Genomic DNA, 17,714 nt, shown 5'->3' with positions numbered 1-17,714 from the left:
AACCGTAAGGAACCAACGCCTCACCTACCCTGCTTAGCAGTAAGGTACCAACACCTCACCTTCCTGGTGGCAGCAAAGTCCCTGGCAATGCCTCGTTCCCAGATACCGTACAATGTCCTTGTTTCTTCAGAGTTGTCCAAGGTACTGTAACCAGGGTCTATACGACTCCGTAGCCTGCCCGTGCTCCCTCGCTGTTGGTGCCGGACTATTGGAAGCGACTTCGTCAAGCCGTTTTGATAGCCTCAGTTGGAGCTATTGTGTTTCTAAATGCTATTTTACATTTAATCTTTGAAATTTTTTATCTTTATTGTGTATGTTGGATTTTTGTCTTTTTGGTCTTGTTCTACTCAGATAAATATTGGCTATTATTCTAAACTGGTGTGGAGTCCTTATGTAGTGTTTTCACTGTTACTGTGAGTGTGTGTATACAAATACTTTACAAATTGCGTCTGAGATAAGCCGGACTGCTCGTGCCAAGCTACCTATCTAAGCAGGAGTTATCTTAGCAGTGTGATTCCCTTGCCCTTACTAGGGTAAGGGCCCCTACTTGGACAGCGTGAAAACCACTGCCATCTAGTGACCCCATTTCTAACATAGGAGATGAATGCGTTTCAGTTGTTACCCAATATCTGAGTCACTGCACCCCAGAAAGCCCTCACAGCCGGGCATGCCCACCACATGTGAATATAAGCCCTGTGGTTCGATCCACATTTGGGGACGTTTTCCTGTTTGGTTGGGTCTAATCTGTGGTGCCACTGTGGTGTAACAATCACTGTGTATATATTTATAGTGTATCAGCTTCAACCATGCATTACAAGTCACCCTTCTGCAGTTGCCCAGCACAGAGGCACAGTCACCCTTGCTGAGAACCGCACCCACATCCCCATCTCATTGCATCTTCAGTGACACGATGTAGGCAGCCATGTGCAGAACAAGGACGGTATACAGGAGCCAAATAAGCTTTCGTTCTCCACCCATGTGCAGCAGTGTTTGGTTCAGTGAGTGTGTGTCAGGTTCCTGCGGAAACCCCTGCCAATCCTTTCTTATAGCCGGTGCCAGTCCAGCATATATGAGGAAACAGCTGCCCATGACATCCCATTGGCTGCAGTAGACTAAGTAGCTCAGCATTCTACCATCTGCATACAGATCCACCCACAGTGTGGGCCATTGCCCTCCCCGTCTTTATTTCAGGTACGGTGGTATGGAGGGACTTGTTATGGCTCTGTGCCAGGGAGCAAACTGCTCCAAAAAGATACAGGACGTAATTCTGACCATTGTGGTCGGCAGTAATATGGTGGAAAGTACTGCCAACAGGCTTTCCACCATATTATGACATTGGCAGTTTGGCTGAAGCCAAACCACCAATGTACCACACCGACCGCCACGGCAGTAACAGCCGCCGGGCTGGAGATTTCAATCTCCAGCCCGGCGGCCGTCACTGTACTGCCTGCTGGATTATGGCCCCACCTAACGCCATGGTTTCCGTGGCTTCCTTACCACCACGAAAACCATGGCGATAGCCACTATCAGAATCCCTTTCCTGTCACTCATAGAGGTCTTCCCCAACCCCCTCTCCAGAAAACCCCCACCCCCCTCTCCAAACCCCACTACATTCACACCCCCTTCACACACACATGCATACACACACCCATTCCAGCATGCATCCATGCATGCATACATCCATTCACACACACATCCGCACACACTTTCATTCATACACACATTCACATCTCACAACATACACGCACTCACACCTCCATACATGCACACACAGTCAACATGCAACACACACCCGCATACATGCACACACACACACACACACATTACCCCCCCCAACCCATCCCGTCAGAGCACCCACCTACCTGTGCTCAGGGGGTCCTCCAGCAGGAGACGGGATGGGGCGCTGCTGCCAACAGCAGTGTCCGCCAGCAGAACACCGCCAGCTGCATTATTGGTCATAATATGGGTGGCGGCGGTCTACTGGTGTGGCGCTCCTGGTGGCAGCAGTGCCACTTTACCGCCATCCGCCAGCATGGCCACAGCCGGATTTCTGCCATCCTTCTGGTGGAAATCTGACTCTGGTCATAATACGGTGGGCAGCTGGTAGTCGTGGCAACGGTCTTTTGGCGGCCGGGGTGGTAGGCGGTTTCTACCGCCAATGTCATAATGAGGACCATAGTTCTCCCCCTCCCATCTCGTTGTGCATTCCAAGATGGTTAATAATGTCCAAATGTGTTCCAGCAGGGTCAGTCTGAATTAATGCATTGCCAAAGGCAGCGCCAAAAGATTTTGGGGTCTGACGATTCAGGCTAGCAATTCTGCAACAGGGTCTGTTCCCTCTTCTAGGAACCATGGTATTACGAGTTGGATACGAGCTTACCAGTAACATACCCCTAAAATTTGGTGAGTGTAATCCACCGCTACCCCATGGAAGTCGTAAAACCTCCAAGCTGATCTGTGCTCCCCTGTGCTCTCAGTACAGCAGCCAAAGAAGCTCAACCGAACCACAGAAGCAGGACTCAGGGATGTGCAATGGCATGTGTTGCAGCACATAGAGAACACTCTGGAACATTATGATCTTGCTTATTGCTATTCTTCCCATCAGAGACATCGAGAATCGTAACCATTTTTTTACGTTTCTTTCCAAGCTATCCAGAAGTACTCCCACATTTGAGGTGTAAGTTTCAGACATATCTGAGCTTATGTTTACTCCTAGCTATTTAACAGGTGTTATTTGCACTTTGGTACAGTATTGACTTAGCTGCATTCAGGCTAAACTTTGAGTAGGATCATACATCCATAATCGTGTCATGTACACCAGACCACGTATCTGTTGGATTTCCTATGGTCAGCAATATGTTATCCGCATAGAGTGAAATAAACTCCCAGTTACCTTCCACCAGGATCCTGGCATCTCCAAATCAGGAGCATATAAGTCAGGCTAGTGGTTCAATAATCATGGCAAATATTAGCACCGAGTCCTCCTCTGTATGGGCCAAGCATCTGAAATTCTATGGCCTACCTCACTCTAGCCCTGCTGTTCGTGTACAATAGCGTCACCCATTTTAAGTAGTCTGATCTCAAATCATGTTTGTGGAGCGTCTGCTTCCTAAATTTCCAGTTCAAAGTATCAAATGCCCTGTGTGTGTCTAACCTGACCACCACACATGGATCCGGCCCTTTTTCTGCCTGTTCCATAATTAGTAAGGCCTTCCGAGTATTGCTAGTGGTGGTACATCCACCTACAAACCCTGACTGATCCGTGTGTATGCCTCCCTCAGCTACCTTAGAGAGATGATGCACCAATTTCTCTGTAATATTTTCACATTCACGTTAGACATCGATAGGGGGTGGTAGGATTTGCAGACTGAGGGGTACTTGACGGTTTTAAGAAGAACCACGAGATTGGCCTCCCTCAGTGATGTTGGAAGGGTGCCCTTCTGTAAGGCCTATGCGAACATGACCAGCAGTGGCCCCCACAACAGGTCTGCATATATCCGGTAAAAATCTACATTATGTCCATTCATACCCATTGTTTTCCCCCCATGTTCATATGTTTAATCGACCATCTGACGTAAGATTTGTCAATTGGGACATTTAGTGCTCACCTCCCATCTGCATCTACACTGGGAATGTGTGCTTCATCAAGAATAGTCACAATCCCTGCTTCATCATCCTGACATGTTTTTTTCATATAACTGTTTATATAATTCCGCAAATTAGGTCAGAATATCTGATAGAGATATCCAGTGTGCGCTCTATAGAAACCACAGCATTGTCACCTATTTCCTTGTTAACTATCAAAGTTAAGAGCCTACCAGGATGGTCTTCCTGCTTGTGTAGTGTTTCTCTGTACATCTTGTAATCATGTTTCGTAGTGTGCCCTGAGCCTCATCTAGCTCCCCCTATAATCCACGGCTGTGCCTCCCACACCTCAGCAGTATGTGGAGTCTGTCTACTGATATCCCCTATTTGTCGATTAGGTGTTGTCACTGTGTGTCCCAAGGATCTGAGTACCCCATAGGTTGTGGCCATCCATTTACCCCTTTATAGTGACCTTGAATACCTCCCAGAGCATCCCAGCTTATTTCATTAAGCCCATATTTACTGCAACGAATTCCTGTATCCCCTCCCTGATTTTCTTCCCAGAATAACTGATCTAAAAGTGTCCGGGGCAGATGCCACTGCGGCACAGGTGCCACATATTTCTTGTCCAGCATCTCCACTGTGAGAGAAGCATGGTTTGATAGAGTTTGATCCAAGTACTGTGTCCCCCTGAATTGTTCAATATGTTCTGTGTGTGTAAATACCTAGGCTCTCATTACTCGTACTGCCATCAGGCCGCATATGCGGCCACAACACTGCCTGCCCTATTAGGAGTTCACCCCAGGGCCAGCAGGCGATTAACAGGGCCTTAAAATTGACGCCGGCTCATAGTCGAGCCAGCGGCAATGTTGCGGTGGGGCGGGTGTAGCACCACCCGAAGCGCTTTCCATTGCCCGTAATTCAGGCAGTGGAAAGCGCAACGGACTGTCCATGGGGACCCTGCACTGCCCATGTCAAGTGTATGGGCAATGCAGGGGACCCCATGTGGCCTCCGTTACCCCCTTTAAGTCAGCCTTTGCATGGCGAGGCTACCGCCATGTAAAGGCTGGTGGAAAGGGGACTCGTAAGCAGCACTGCCCTGGACGATTACAACCACCAAGACTGCCAGACTGTTGACCGTAGTGGCGATCTGACCGTGGCACTTCACCACGATCATAATGTTGCGGTCAGACCGCAACTTTGGCGGCAGTCTGAATGTCAACGTGACCCTGTCGGTCTATAATGAGGCCCGTAGTCTGTCCTGAAGAATGTCCCATGCGAGGGAGAATAGAAAGAATTTCCCCTCACATCACCATGCTGTGCTCTACACAATTCTAAAATGTTGAGTGTGTCCATGCTCTCTACTAGGGCCCTGGAGGATCTTCCGAGAAGTCTAGGGTTGGGTCTGGAACCACCTAAATGTCTGTTCAAGACACAATTACATTCACCCATCCAGAGTATATCATGGTGAGCGTATGCCATTAGGATTTGTACCACTGCTTCAAAACAAGTCAGGCATGTCAATATTTGGAGCGTACCTATTTAATAATACTGTGGGTCTACCTCCTATTTCGTCCACTACGCCCACATAATCACCATCTGCTGTCTGGTGCTCAACTGACTCTGAGTGATAAACTAACATCCACCACAATAGTACCCTCTTGCTGGGGATATAAAGATGGAATACCACAGCCCCTCCCCCATTACTATTTTCACCTAATGCTTCCTCACAAACGACCAAATTATTTGCCTTTTAATGGGTTTCTGTATCCCTTTAACATTCCAACACAGCACTGTCACCCCTATGTGCGCAATATGTGAAAGTGTGCCCTGGCGCAGTTGCAGTGGTCCGGCTTTACTGTGTGTATAACCCTGGCTTCTTCATCTGGCTCTCTGGTACTAATATCCCCTGAAAGAACTAATAAACTGCAACACCCCTCCTTCCTCCTCCCATGCGGCCCTCCCCAACTCGGCCTCCACAGTAGTCACATAAAGGTGCCTCTCCAACCCTCCCCCGAAATTACAAGCATTCTACCCTCTCCTGGTGCTATACCCCCAGCATCCCTGCATCAGGTTACCCTGATGGTCTCATCCTAGATTGCACACACATGTGAAGATTAGCTGTGCCCGTGTATACTTCCCCAGTCACATCCGACTCATACCGCATTCTCAGTCAGTTGTATAGTGCCCCCCCTCTGGCTTGGACATATTAACATCAGTGCCTCTCTCCCCCTGCAGTCACAGTCCCACACCAATAGTTACGTGATTCCCTTCTGGTCTTCAATCAATGGCTTTCAATAAACTGTAGAGCGTCCTCCGCATTATTAAAGAAGTGTCTTTTCCCTCTGAGGTCTATGTGAAGGCGTGTCGGCAGCAACAATGCATAGTTTAATCCTTGATCTCTGAGCTTGCGCTTCACTTCCATAAACGATCTGTCTCCACTGATTAGCTACACCATAGTAAGGATAAAATGAAATTCTGTTCCCATTGTACTCCACGTTGCCCTTCTGTCGAGCCACTGGTAGGATGGTAATCTTGTCCTTGTATCACAACATCCGCGCTATCAGCATTCGTGGCGGGGTTCCTGGTTTGGGGTTGCTGCCCGGTGTTCTGTGGGCCCGGTCCAAAGGTAGCTCCCCTCCATCTTCCAGTCCGGGTAAGAACTTGACCAGCCAGGATTTAAGGAACTGTTCTACTGGGGTGGTGTCCAACCACTCGGGCAATCAAAGTATGCAGACTTTGTTGCACCTCGATCTGTCCTCCAAATCTGCCAACTTAGCCTCCTCTGCCTGTAGTCACCCTTCCTGCTCAGTCAGTTGATTGGTATGTGCCCCCAGCACCTCATTCATGTCTTTGGCTCTTGTTTTCTGATCTTTCACTTGATCCCTCATTTTATCCTTGTCTTGGCGCAGTAATGCCACAGTGATGGCCACCCAATCAAGTGTCTCTGTAATAGCCTTTTTGCTCTCCAAAATGAGATTTTTGAGCTCTAGGTTCGATGAGGGTGAGGGATCCCCCATGTTAGGCTCCTCGGTAATGGGTCACACTTTATGCCATTCTGGCTAGCCGCGCCCCAATAGGATGGTGGGTCTTTTAGGCCACTCCTGAGCTCCCCCTAGGTTTCGGTGGCATCCGGGTCCAACAGTGGAGCATCGACTGACGCGGGCCCAGTGCGAAGCTGGCCAGTCACTGCCACCTCCACCAGGTACAAGGGGGAAAACCTCACATATGCTATTTACTGCTGCTGCGAGATGGGTTAACTGGGGGCTGCTGCCTCAGTAATATTCAGGACCAACTCCCCAAGCGTGTTCAAAGGACCATGCAGTGTAGTGCGACTGGTGGGATGTGATCTAAGTCTATACAGAGCAGTGCATCTGTCCACCTAGGGATGTCTTCACTGGGTCCGTGCCACCCCTAATCTCATATCACAGAATAGTCATTGCAGAGTGGGAGTGAGCTGGGTGCACTTTCATTTCCTTCTCACTGTCCGGTGAAAATACTCTACTTTCAACACTGGCAGTCCTTATGCTGTAGACTCCTCAGGACCACCAAATAGGGTAATCTGCATTTCACAAACCTCACGGCCCCTCCTCCATCTCGACAGGTAGCACCTTTGATTACACAAGTCTTCTGTAGGAATTCTAACTGCTGGGTGTAAGCTTGCACCATTCCTGTGGCACCCTGGTGAGACAATGCAGTGGGTAATGATCTATTACTCCCCTCCCAGCCAGCCAGAATATCAGGGCCATAGACCTCACCTCTTGTCACTGCCTGAGGCCGTACCCGGACCTTAATGAGGCGCTGCATCTTAGGAAACTCACTGCTCTTGACTCAGCCCCTTTCCACTTTCACCCCTCCCCTGCTCCGGCCGCGACGTCTCCAAACAGCCACCACTTTTGTCAGCACCGCGGTCCGAGCTCCGACTTGGTCCACACAGCATCCCAGAGCCAATGTGCAGCATACCTGCAGGGGAAGAGATCAGTGCTTTCTGGGCAAACTCTGGGCAATCTTCAGCTATTAGGGGTGCTGAGGAGTCCCAGCACTGCTGAGTGTCAGAGCTTCTGCAAGGCGCGTCCTCCTAGACGACCATCTTGGCTCCTCCTGCTTCATGCTGATTCATAACTGACTAAGCATGATGACCTGCATGTCACACTAGGATATCAGCAGCAAAACAAGTATCCCACTGTGCTATCTACTTAAAATACAAATCAGTGACTTGTCTACTACATGCAGTGTTTTGCAGCAGGTACATTAAGTCTCTATGCTTTTTTTTATGATGAGACACTGCTGTAACTTGACTGGACACATACCCCTTCAACAAGTGCATTAACCACCGGAATTATCTTACAGCTAGGATCCCATGCCACTCACTGGGTACACCAAAATATTTGCAACCAGTGTCTTAACTCCATAAGATATTTTCATTTTCAATACTGACTACAGGAAACAGATCAGTGCTAAGTCAACGTCCATGCTGTCCTCATTTGGTGTGGTTCCTGGGCATTGAGGAGCAGAGATGGTTTAAGGCATGAGCAAAACGGCCACTGGCCCTGGGCTCCAAGTTTCAGGGGCCCCCATGATAGCTTTCTCAACTGTCTGCCTGAGCCAGCGGTGTTCTACAGTCAAACCTGTCCTGATGACCTCGAATGTTTCTTAAAGGATGATTATTTAAATACCATGTTCTTTTCATTCATTTTTTAGTAGGGGTGATGTGTGGGGACTTCCTTGCAGAAATTTTGTTGAACAAATGTTGTGCTTATGTTTTTTAAAGACATGCAACATCAATAAAAAGTATGTTTAGATTGAAACAGTGCCTCTCTCATGAGAAATGTAAGGGGGTCACACGGATTGTTTTTCAAGAACATTCGAGGGCGGCTGCTGCATCACAGAAGTAAAAAAAACAGCACTTAATGCCTTCTGAGGCACGGACTCTGAATATTTGATGTGAAGCATGTAGAACTAGCAGTCAAATCTAATGAGTGGCACATTTGGGTGCTTTTTTGCATATTACATCTCACCTACTTTATTTTTCAGCACATATTGACATTAATAAAGCATGCATATGATCTTTGTCACAAAGGCTGTCTAAAGATGTAATTTCTGACAGCACCTTTCTCTACAAGGCCATTTTGTCAGTAATATAAGACAGTCAATTCTGTTCATAACCCACATTTCACTTTAATTTTCACAACCGTTATACTCTATTTTCTGAGACTTTGACATTAGTGTGAGCTTGCTTGGTGTCTGTCAATGTGCGGAACCACTTCTATGTGTCTGTGTGAAAACAGCTGCAGTGCTGCTGCCCATACAGTACTTGTGAAAGTGAGGCCTGCACCTGCTTCTGCCTGTTCTGTGTGGGGGATGCATGAACTCTTGATGAATCACCATTGTTTCTGAAGCATGTGCTCGAATTGCTGCCCCCACTGGTCTGTTGTTCATGTGGCGGGACACTGCAAATGTACTTCTCCATTAGCTTGGTTAGCTCCGACTATGAGAGAAGCTTTCACTGGTGATGCCTGTTTGGTGCCTGAAGGAAGCTCAGATTGTTGCTACCTGTTCATTTTGTGAGTGTCTTTTGCACTATTGCTACCTGGGCTGTCCTAAGGATATTAGCTCTGCTATTGTGTCTACTGTGAATGTTCTGTGTCTCAGGCAGGCTTGCACTGCTGCTGTGTTAGTGTGTCCCTTTCGTAACTGTTTAATGTTCAACATTCCACCATTGCTTAAACATGCCAGATGTTTCTACCCCTTTCACTAAAAGGTATTTGAAACATACTAGACACTTATTTTGTGTTTTTTTCACTTACTTTGGGTTATTAAAATTGATCAGTTCAAGTGAGAAAATCCGTTACTGGCTTTCCATTTTTACACCCATAATAGTTTGCTACAATCCAGTCTTCAGAGCCTACATACGTGGGAGCATTCATATACCCACTGACTAGGTAGTTTCCCACATTAATACTTAAAGGATAGCGTTATAGATGTTTGCATGTCCTGTATGATTATGTAAGCATGTGATCACTGTGCAGGATAGTTATTCTCTCTCACTCTGAAACTGTAACCTGTAAGAAATTTGTACTGTGATGTATATTGTATCTGTAAGAAGCCTGATTCTGTGAGATCTGGGTAAGATAAACCCCTAGCTAATGGCTTCGCTGGTACATTTATGTAACCCATGTCACAGTGTATGTGTCTGATGTCTGGACCAGAAAGTTTTCTTTAGCATAGTGGTTAGCTTTGCCCTGAGCCTGTAGTTATGGGTAACCTAAGGGATAGCTTTGCATTCAGACGCATGAGCATGTAAAATTGATGAAAAACTTAAAGTAGCCAAGCTGTTAAAGGACTAGGTCTGTAAGATATGGGTGATTAGAGGGATGCATTGCTGTCAGTTGTCTAAGTGATAGAACTGCTGTCTAAAACTGGAGTCTGTGAAATCTGTGTAATAAGTGTATTAGAACTATCTGAGGTCTGAACTTGTATAACACAGAGCATAGCTCAAAAACTTTGGATACTTTGATATCTGAGCCTGTCAAGCATTTATAATCTCGGGTGTGACAGCTTTCGCATGTGATGCCTTAGCCTATGTTAAGATCTAAGCAACATGAGACAATGCTTTATTATTGAAAGTATGTCCAATTTGGGATAAAAGTAAGCTTAAAAATACTTACAGTTAGCATTAAATGGTCTTGAAAAGACTGTAATTCATCCACATTTTTTTTAATGTAAGTATTTTTTTTAATGTCCTTCTTTTTTAAGTTTACTGATTTTCAAATCAGTCTCCTAATTTTGACACACTGATTGTAGTTCTTTTAGTTTAATGTGTTCTTTGTAGTCCTCATCTTTCGCCAGGAATACATATGGGGGAATTGCATCTTGGAAGTGTGTAATTTGTAACTCTTAATGGGTCTACATTTTCGAAACATAGGTCCGCAATTTTTGTTACGTCCCAGTGCCACTGTCTGTGCACTGCCAGCGAACTGGCCTAAGCAGGTATGAAAGAGCTGAAATTGGATATTAAATTCAAAAGTATTCTCAACAAGGGCCCCCATAATATGTTTGGCCCAGGGTATGGTGACGAGGAGTCCCAGTTTTTCACCAGCTGTTCCAGCAGATTTTAGGAAATTTAGCTCATGTACCGGTTTTTAGGGAAGGTCGACTGAAAACAGTGAGAGGTGTCATGTTAGGTTTTCCAAACAGGGATATTTAGCAGTGGTTATAAAAAAGCAAATTAATTACAGGTGCAATACTGGCTTTACAAATTGCATTTTATTTATGTTCTTAGTGCCTCTTTTGTAATTCTATACTGATGAGCGCTGTCATCCTGTGTATTCAGATGAAGTAAAATTGTTGCCCTTCTATTTTTGTGAAATGTCCTGGTTTTAGGCTTTAAAATTCTGGTCACCCTAGCCCATGGCCCCCAAAATCCTTAAGATGTCTTTGGTGAGGAGGCCAAAACTGAGCCACATAATACAATTAGGGTAGGTCCTTTCGGTTTCTTAAGCGCAGGGTTGCCCGCTGTGCACTGCTCCGAGACAGCAGAGAGGACTGAGCAGAGCTCTGAACCTAGGGAATTTGCCAGGTGTGGCCCTGACGGCGCTGCTCAGATACTGGTCCCGGGTGCAGCGCTATGCACACATTGACACTAGCTCTCCGAGTGCTGCATTCGGCTGAGAGGGCCAATGGCGTCTCTTACGCACAGCGGCCTTCCGAGTGCAGGGCAAGCCATCCAGTCTGTATGTTTTCAGGATAGGGTGGCAACATCCTGTATAAGAAGGAATGAGAATGGCAACAACTCACCTGCAGGCCAGTCAACACAAGATGCCTCGATACCTGCGAGTGCGGAGCCCGACATATTTTAACAAGTCAGGCCTAAATATAGTAATGTTTCCATGGCAAGCGCCATTCATTACCCCTTCTCTCGGCACACACGGACTTCCTGGGGCAAAAACAAAATCAATAAAACCTAGCACTGTCCCTACCACTACGCTGACAGCAGTGTCTTGGGAAATCTTTATACAAAAGGAGCTAAATGTGTGCCATTGCATTTTGGCGGGGTGTTCTGGGGAATGCCACTAACATAAGTTCGATTAACTCGCAATGTGCTGTACTAAGCATGGCTGTGTAATTATCCGTGTCTTCAACATGACGTGGGTGCACCTCTTAGTGAACTATTTGGCGCAGCTCATGCATTGCTTGAATTGATTTTAAAAATGTAGGATTCCGGGCACTTTTTAGTTCCAACACTTTGCTCCATTCCCAGCTGATTACCACAGAGGCTTTGCCTTTTAATTGCACTCAGTCAACTTCCAATAAAGAGGAGTACTGGCAGGCAGGTTCTCAAACAGAGGGCAGCCCACCCGGCTCTAGAACATTCCAGGGTTTCAGGCCTGTATGAGCGGTGGAATTTTCGCAACTCAAAGCGGCACAAAAATGCATTTGCCCTTTTACTTATGAAAAACGTTTTTCCATATGAATCATTGGTTGTTTTTTGCAAAATGATTTATTTTTTTCTGCCAAAAAGTGCTTTGCCGACGGTCGGGACATACAATTCCGTGCACCAGATCTTCTACTTTTCATCAGCAATAAAGAAACGCACATGGGTACTGTTACAAGTTACCAAAAATTAAGAATAGTGATCAGTTTGCATGCATGAACTTTACGTTACTGGATATACTGTATCTGCAAAGGTTTTTATTTCTGTTTTTGTCATCTGCAGGGTGATTCTGGGGGGCCGCTGGTGACGACAAACTCTACAGGTCCCTGGTACCTTGTTGGAATTGTGAGTTGGGGGAAAGGATGTGGTAAACCAAACTTGCCTGGAGTCTATTCACGAATCACTGCCTTGAGGGACTGGATCAGAAAAAATACAGGCCTCTAATAGGCGCAGGACAAAGACGTGTCACATACAAATCAAGTGGTGCACTTAAAGGCCAGTGTTATTACAATGAAGGTGAATGAATCTCTCACCGAAGTTACCTTTCTGGAGTACTGTGTTCCTGTTCTGAGATCTTTGTGTCTGACCTGAACACGGAGTTTTGCTCTTTGAGTTGCACTACTTCTGCGATTACAGACGCTTGTTTGACGACTGGGAAACCCAATGCCGACAAACAGCACAGACAAGAGGGCAGAGGCGCAGAAGAAAGAATTCTAACGGATGTGGAAACTTACTTGAGTCTTGGAATTGATGAACGTGTCTTGGTTTACATTACTGGCATCATTCTGCTTCAAGAAATGTTAAAAAATCGTGAATACACACTGTAACGTGTCTGATTCAGCACAACGGGACAAGAAAGGTGTAACCTAGGAAGGTGTTTTACCTGCAGCTCTACAGTAGCACTTTTGGGAAGGTATATAATGTTGCTAGAATAGTAACAGAGAACCATGCTGCTTTTTCTCTTGGTGTTTCTGCGTCAAGATGAAAAAACGCATATATACATTTGTTGTTTTCCCCTAAAAGTCACCTCCTACCTGTAGGTCAATAGAGAACGTCCTGCAGCAGAGTCAGAAAGGTCAGGATAAGGGAAACGTGTGTGTCCATAGTAACCACAAACTTCTTATGCAACCATGGTCGTCTTGATTAAAGGACACTTGGGAAACATTACCTCGGTTGAGAGGGTTTCTTCTTTCATGGATATTGACTTCTGGTGTTATGGCTATCTTTGACATAGTGCTGTCATGGGGCATCTCTAGGTTCATCGTCATCATTAGGTTCTTATTATATCATGCTGATAATCTACTGTATTATCCACTAAAGCAACTTGGTCTCTAATTATATTGTGAATCACGATTCAGATTATTTTAATATATGTGTTTACAATTTGAGAAGTTCTTCATTCACCTTACAAATTCCTAGGTGTAAGGAAGTGCTTCTGTTATAGAATCTGAGATGGTTTGAGAGCCACATGAATGAATTCAAGAGTAGCCCAGGTCCTTCCCTATACCTGTGTGGAGTACAAAGATGGTGCTTATCTTGCCACAATCTTTCAGATCTTGATTAATAAAACCCAAACAAAATACTCGTCCAAATCCCTGATTTATCTTACCTCCATATGAGCAGCATTACTTGTTGGCATTAAACTACCTTACCTTCTCCAATCCATCCCCCAATTTATCAAAGTTCTCTTTCTTCTCATGTCTGCCACTTTCTCTAAATTCCATCTCCAACCCATTGCACTGCCATCAAACAACTTGAACAAGCAGTTACCCTCACTCCAAAGCCCAATGAGACTCAGTCTTTTGCCTGCTCCCTTCTTGACTACTTCCTTCATATGTCTATCTCTCATGCTACATCTTGGAGGTGTCTCACCTATAGTACAAAGAGGCATGACCTAAGTCATTGGTCCTTGAAACTCACTGTTCAACTTATTAGCTTAGTCATTAATCTTACCCTAATATTATCACTCTGTCCTCTGTTCCATAAGCTTGTCAGGGCTCCTTTGTCTGTTTTTGCTATGTTTGGTGTTATGTTGACAGCAGTGTGATTCAGGTTGCCCTAATAGAGCAGATATGCTCGATTCAACCAAACTAAATTCATGATGCATCTGAAAGGCACATTGTTTTACTTACAGTGGATCCATTAAATAATCACTGGTTGCTGGCATATATTGTAAAAATCAGGCCCCTTCTTTGAATTCTGACAGGGTCAACTCAGTCCTTCATCCTTTAAAAGTTGATTACTACCATTAATTTGGTTAACATTTTTTAAATACATTTATTTATTGGTATTTTTTGGTTTGGACAATAGAACAACATAAGTATAACAACCAGTGCATATGGAGCGGTCAATGGAGGGATAATTTCACAGTTAAGTTAATGACAGCATATTCACAAAAGAAAGAAAAGGCAGTACATACATCCAGAGTCACATTATCGACCAAGCTGGGCCCTGAACAATTCAAGGCACTACGAAGCCTAGTCAACTATGTTGGCTTACATGGGAAGGGACCACGCAATAACACATTCGGCCATCAGAGCCACAATACTGAGGGGCCCCACATCACTCCCCCTCACTAGAGCCTTCAATTGAATTATGTTCATCCTCCTCTGTAAAGTTATGAAGAAGAGACCCCCAAAACATGATCACCTCCGAGGCTTCCCTGTCCTTGCAAGCAATAAGCATATGTACCTCTTCCTTCACACCCCACTCAAGGAGATCCCTCTGCCATGAAGACACTAGGGGAATTCAGGTGTTCATCCAACAAATGGCCACTCGCGTCTAAGCCAGCAGTAGAGCCAGTTGGGCCATCCTGTGATGCATCTGTCATCCACTGGGTCTTGACACCACAGCCAACGGAGTCAAGGGAATTTCAATGGCAGTCGCTTCTACTAATTTTGGCACTACGCACTCCCAGGATCCCTGAACCCCTGCATAGGACCAGGCCAGATGCAAAAAAAACTAACACTCAGCTCCCCACATCTCACACACCGCACACCTCTGTCTAGGGTTATTCTATTTAGGTGTCGGAGGGATACATTGGTACAATTCAAAAAAATTGAAGTGGAGCAATTTAAGCCTATGATTACAGGACACCATTTTCAACAACGTACGCATTTGTGCCCATTTGGCGTCCATTATTTGCATCCCCAACTTCCTCACCCAAGCATTCCCATGCAGCACACTGGGGCAACACCTTATCACCTCTGACAGCCCTATAGCATAATGAAATGGGGTGCCCTCCTCTAATTTAGTTAACATTAACTTTTTTTTTTTTAACACTACTTTGAAATAAGTTATTTTTATTTTTCTGAAATGCAAATATGCTCCTTTATTGAGTCAATGTTCACTTAGCAAAGCTGTCTTAAGACCATGTTACCTCTGATTCAGCCTCCAATCCCTCTCCCAATTACCTACGCCTGGGCATCTCCCCATAATGTCTCTATGTTGAACACTCAGTGTAATCATTATCTTACCATAAACCACTGAAGATCAGGACCGTTTGAATCCTACATTTTCATTTTTCTCTCTGCTTTTCAATAAAATCAGTCAAAACAGGCATACCCTACTTTGTTAATGTCATGTTATACTCCTTCTTTAATGAATAATTGTACTGTTAGTCAAATGCTTCTTTTTTTGTTAAAATATTTAATGTAGTAATTCAGGAAAAATTTAAATAAACGTGTTCTGAAAAAGTACTGATTTTCTTTTCACATTTTGAATTAAATGTTATCAATTGTTTTGATGAGTTGCTTTTTATACGAGATTTAATTGCATGTATTCCTTAAATTTATATTATGGATATCATCCCAGCTGTGTATTATTTTGGGTCTCTCATTTTACATTTCAATTCTAACCTTTATTGTATTTTGCTAAAGAAAGTTTACACAATTCTGAAGCCATAAGCACTGGAATTCTAAATAATGTCTGATAATGTTCATATGGATCGTATGCTTTTTACTGGAAAATGCGTAGGTTACGTTTTTCATAAATTAAAGAGATATACGCATTTCTTTGTAGTTGCATTTATTTAGTGCTTCATGGTTCTAATTTGTTTTTTAATCTGTTTTATTATTCTCAGAGCAAAACATAAATTTACAAATACAGAAATTGGGTCAATACAGAACACACTTCAGAAATTAGCAGAACAGCAGTTCACATATTTACTAATCAAGGTATGTCTTAAACATCGGGCAGTACAGTCAGTATTTAACGACATGGAGTATTGACATAACACGCAGCACAGTTAAGTACCATGAACGCACCAAGTCTATTCCACCTGTCCCAAAACACACTTGCCACTGCAGCACATCACAAGCATGTATTCCACTGTAACTGATCTATCCTCTTTTGTGCTCGCAATCCGCTGGTGATATATGTCAGCTGGCCCGCTTTGGCCTCCCCAAGGTGTGCGCGATGCTAGTATAGTCTCTTCCCCTCTTAGCGTGATGTTCCTCTGTTATGTCTGGTACGCTTAACCAATGCAAGCCCCTTGAGTGTTACTTTCGTATTATGATGAATCACAGTGGACACTCATCGCTTTTTGCTTCCAGTTTAGTCACTAGTGCCGCCCATACGTCATAGCCCGTGTGTGCAAGCCCCCTGTCCCGCAAAGTTCACAACGTGTTTCTGCATGTGCCCATCGCGCAGACAGGACTCTGGTGCCGACAAGAACATGTGGCCTGTAATGTCAGACACTTCTGCTACTACATCAAGCCAGGCCCTCTGCAAGGGGCCACAGTCCCAGACCATATGATAGAAGTGCACCGCATGATGACCACAACGGGGGCACCTCGGCGCAGACGCGGGGTACATGCGCTGAATCCAAGATGGGGACAAATACGTCTGGTGTATAAAATTAAATTGAGTATAGCAGAAACCGGGGTTCCTTGACACTCTTGTACCTGCTGAAGGGCTACAGACCACTACTCAGAGGACAAGGGATTGGGGAGCACTGAGTTCCATCTGCGTCCCGCCACCCCCATACCATCCACGGTTACAGTGGTCAGAGCTTTGTATAAATTAGTGATTACTTTCTTCTGGGCACCCTCTGAAAGCAATAAGTGTAGAGCAGGAGAAGTCTTGGGTTCATGATTCCCCTGCATCCATGTTTTTTTTAAATCAGGTGGCATATAGCGTAATACGTCATAAATTGTTCTGAACTCACTGATGTCAGATCCCTAATGGTTTCAAATGACATCAGTGTACCATCGCGAAGCAATCACCCACGGTCACTATTCCTGCCTCCACCCACAGTGTTATGTAATGGTGTTTGAGTAGCTGTGTGCTTCCCGGTATTTGTCCCAATGGTATGATAGGGGAGTATGGAGAGCAGGATTTGCCCCTCTGTATATATCTCCGCCAGCAAACACGTGCTGATAACAGTAAATATTTGTCATATACATGTTGCACTGTATGATCAGTAAGCCACATGAAGATAGGAAAACCTCTCAGTTGCACACGCACCCATGCCGTCTCGGACAATTCCGGTCTCTTCAGCCAATATAATGGCCACTGAAGCTGCGCTGCCGCATAATACTGTTCAAAGTTCGGTGCTCCCAGCCCACCCTCACATAATGGGCGCTGCAGGGTGCTGAGAGCGGCTCAGGCCTGTCGAGGCCCAAAATGAGCTCCAGCAACTATTAAGGTTACAAAAGAAACTATTAAGGTCATAAAAGAAACTCTTGGGGACAAC

At 45.1% G+C, this 17,714-nt stretch overlaps 1 protein-coding gene across 1 annotated transcript in view; it reads left to right on the top strand.

Moving 5' to 3' along the window:
- Nucleotides 1-16,021, top strand: part of LOC138296586 (transmembrane protease serine 11C-like) — a 299,563-nt gene extending 283,542 nt beyond the window's left edge. Inside the window, exon 10 of the mRNA XM_069235857.1 lies at nt 12,302-16,021. Within this exon, the coding sequence (XP_069091958.1) occupies nt 12,302-12,463 (162 nt within the window). The 3' untranslated portion in view covers nt 12,464-16,021. The remainder of the gene's footprint in view (nt 1-12,301) is intronic.
- Nucleotides 16,022-17,714: the final 1,693 nt, after the last annotated feature.

This window comes from Pleurodeles waltl, chromosome 1_2 (genome assembly GCF_031143425.1).
Source record: "Pleurodeles waltl isolate 20211129_DDA chromosome 1_2, aPleWal1.hap1.20221129, whole genome shotgun sequence".
In the NCBI taxonomy this organism is placed as follows: Eukaryota; Metazoa; Chordata; class Amphibia; order Caudata; family Salamandridae; genus Pleurodeles; species Pleurodeles waltl.
The sequence above is the reverse complement of the archived record's forward strand: the minus strand, read 5'-3'. Positions and strand labels throughout refer to the sequence as shown.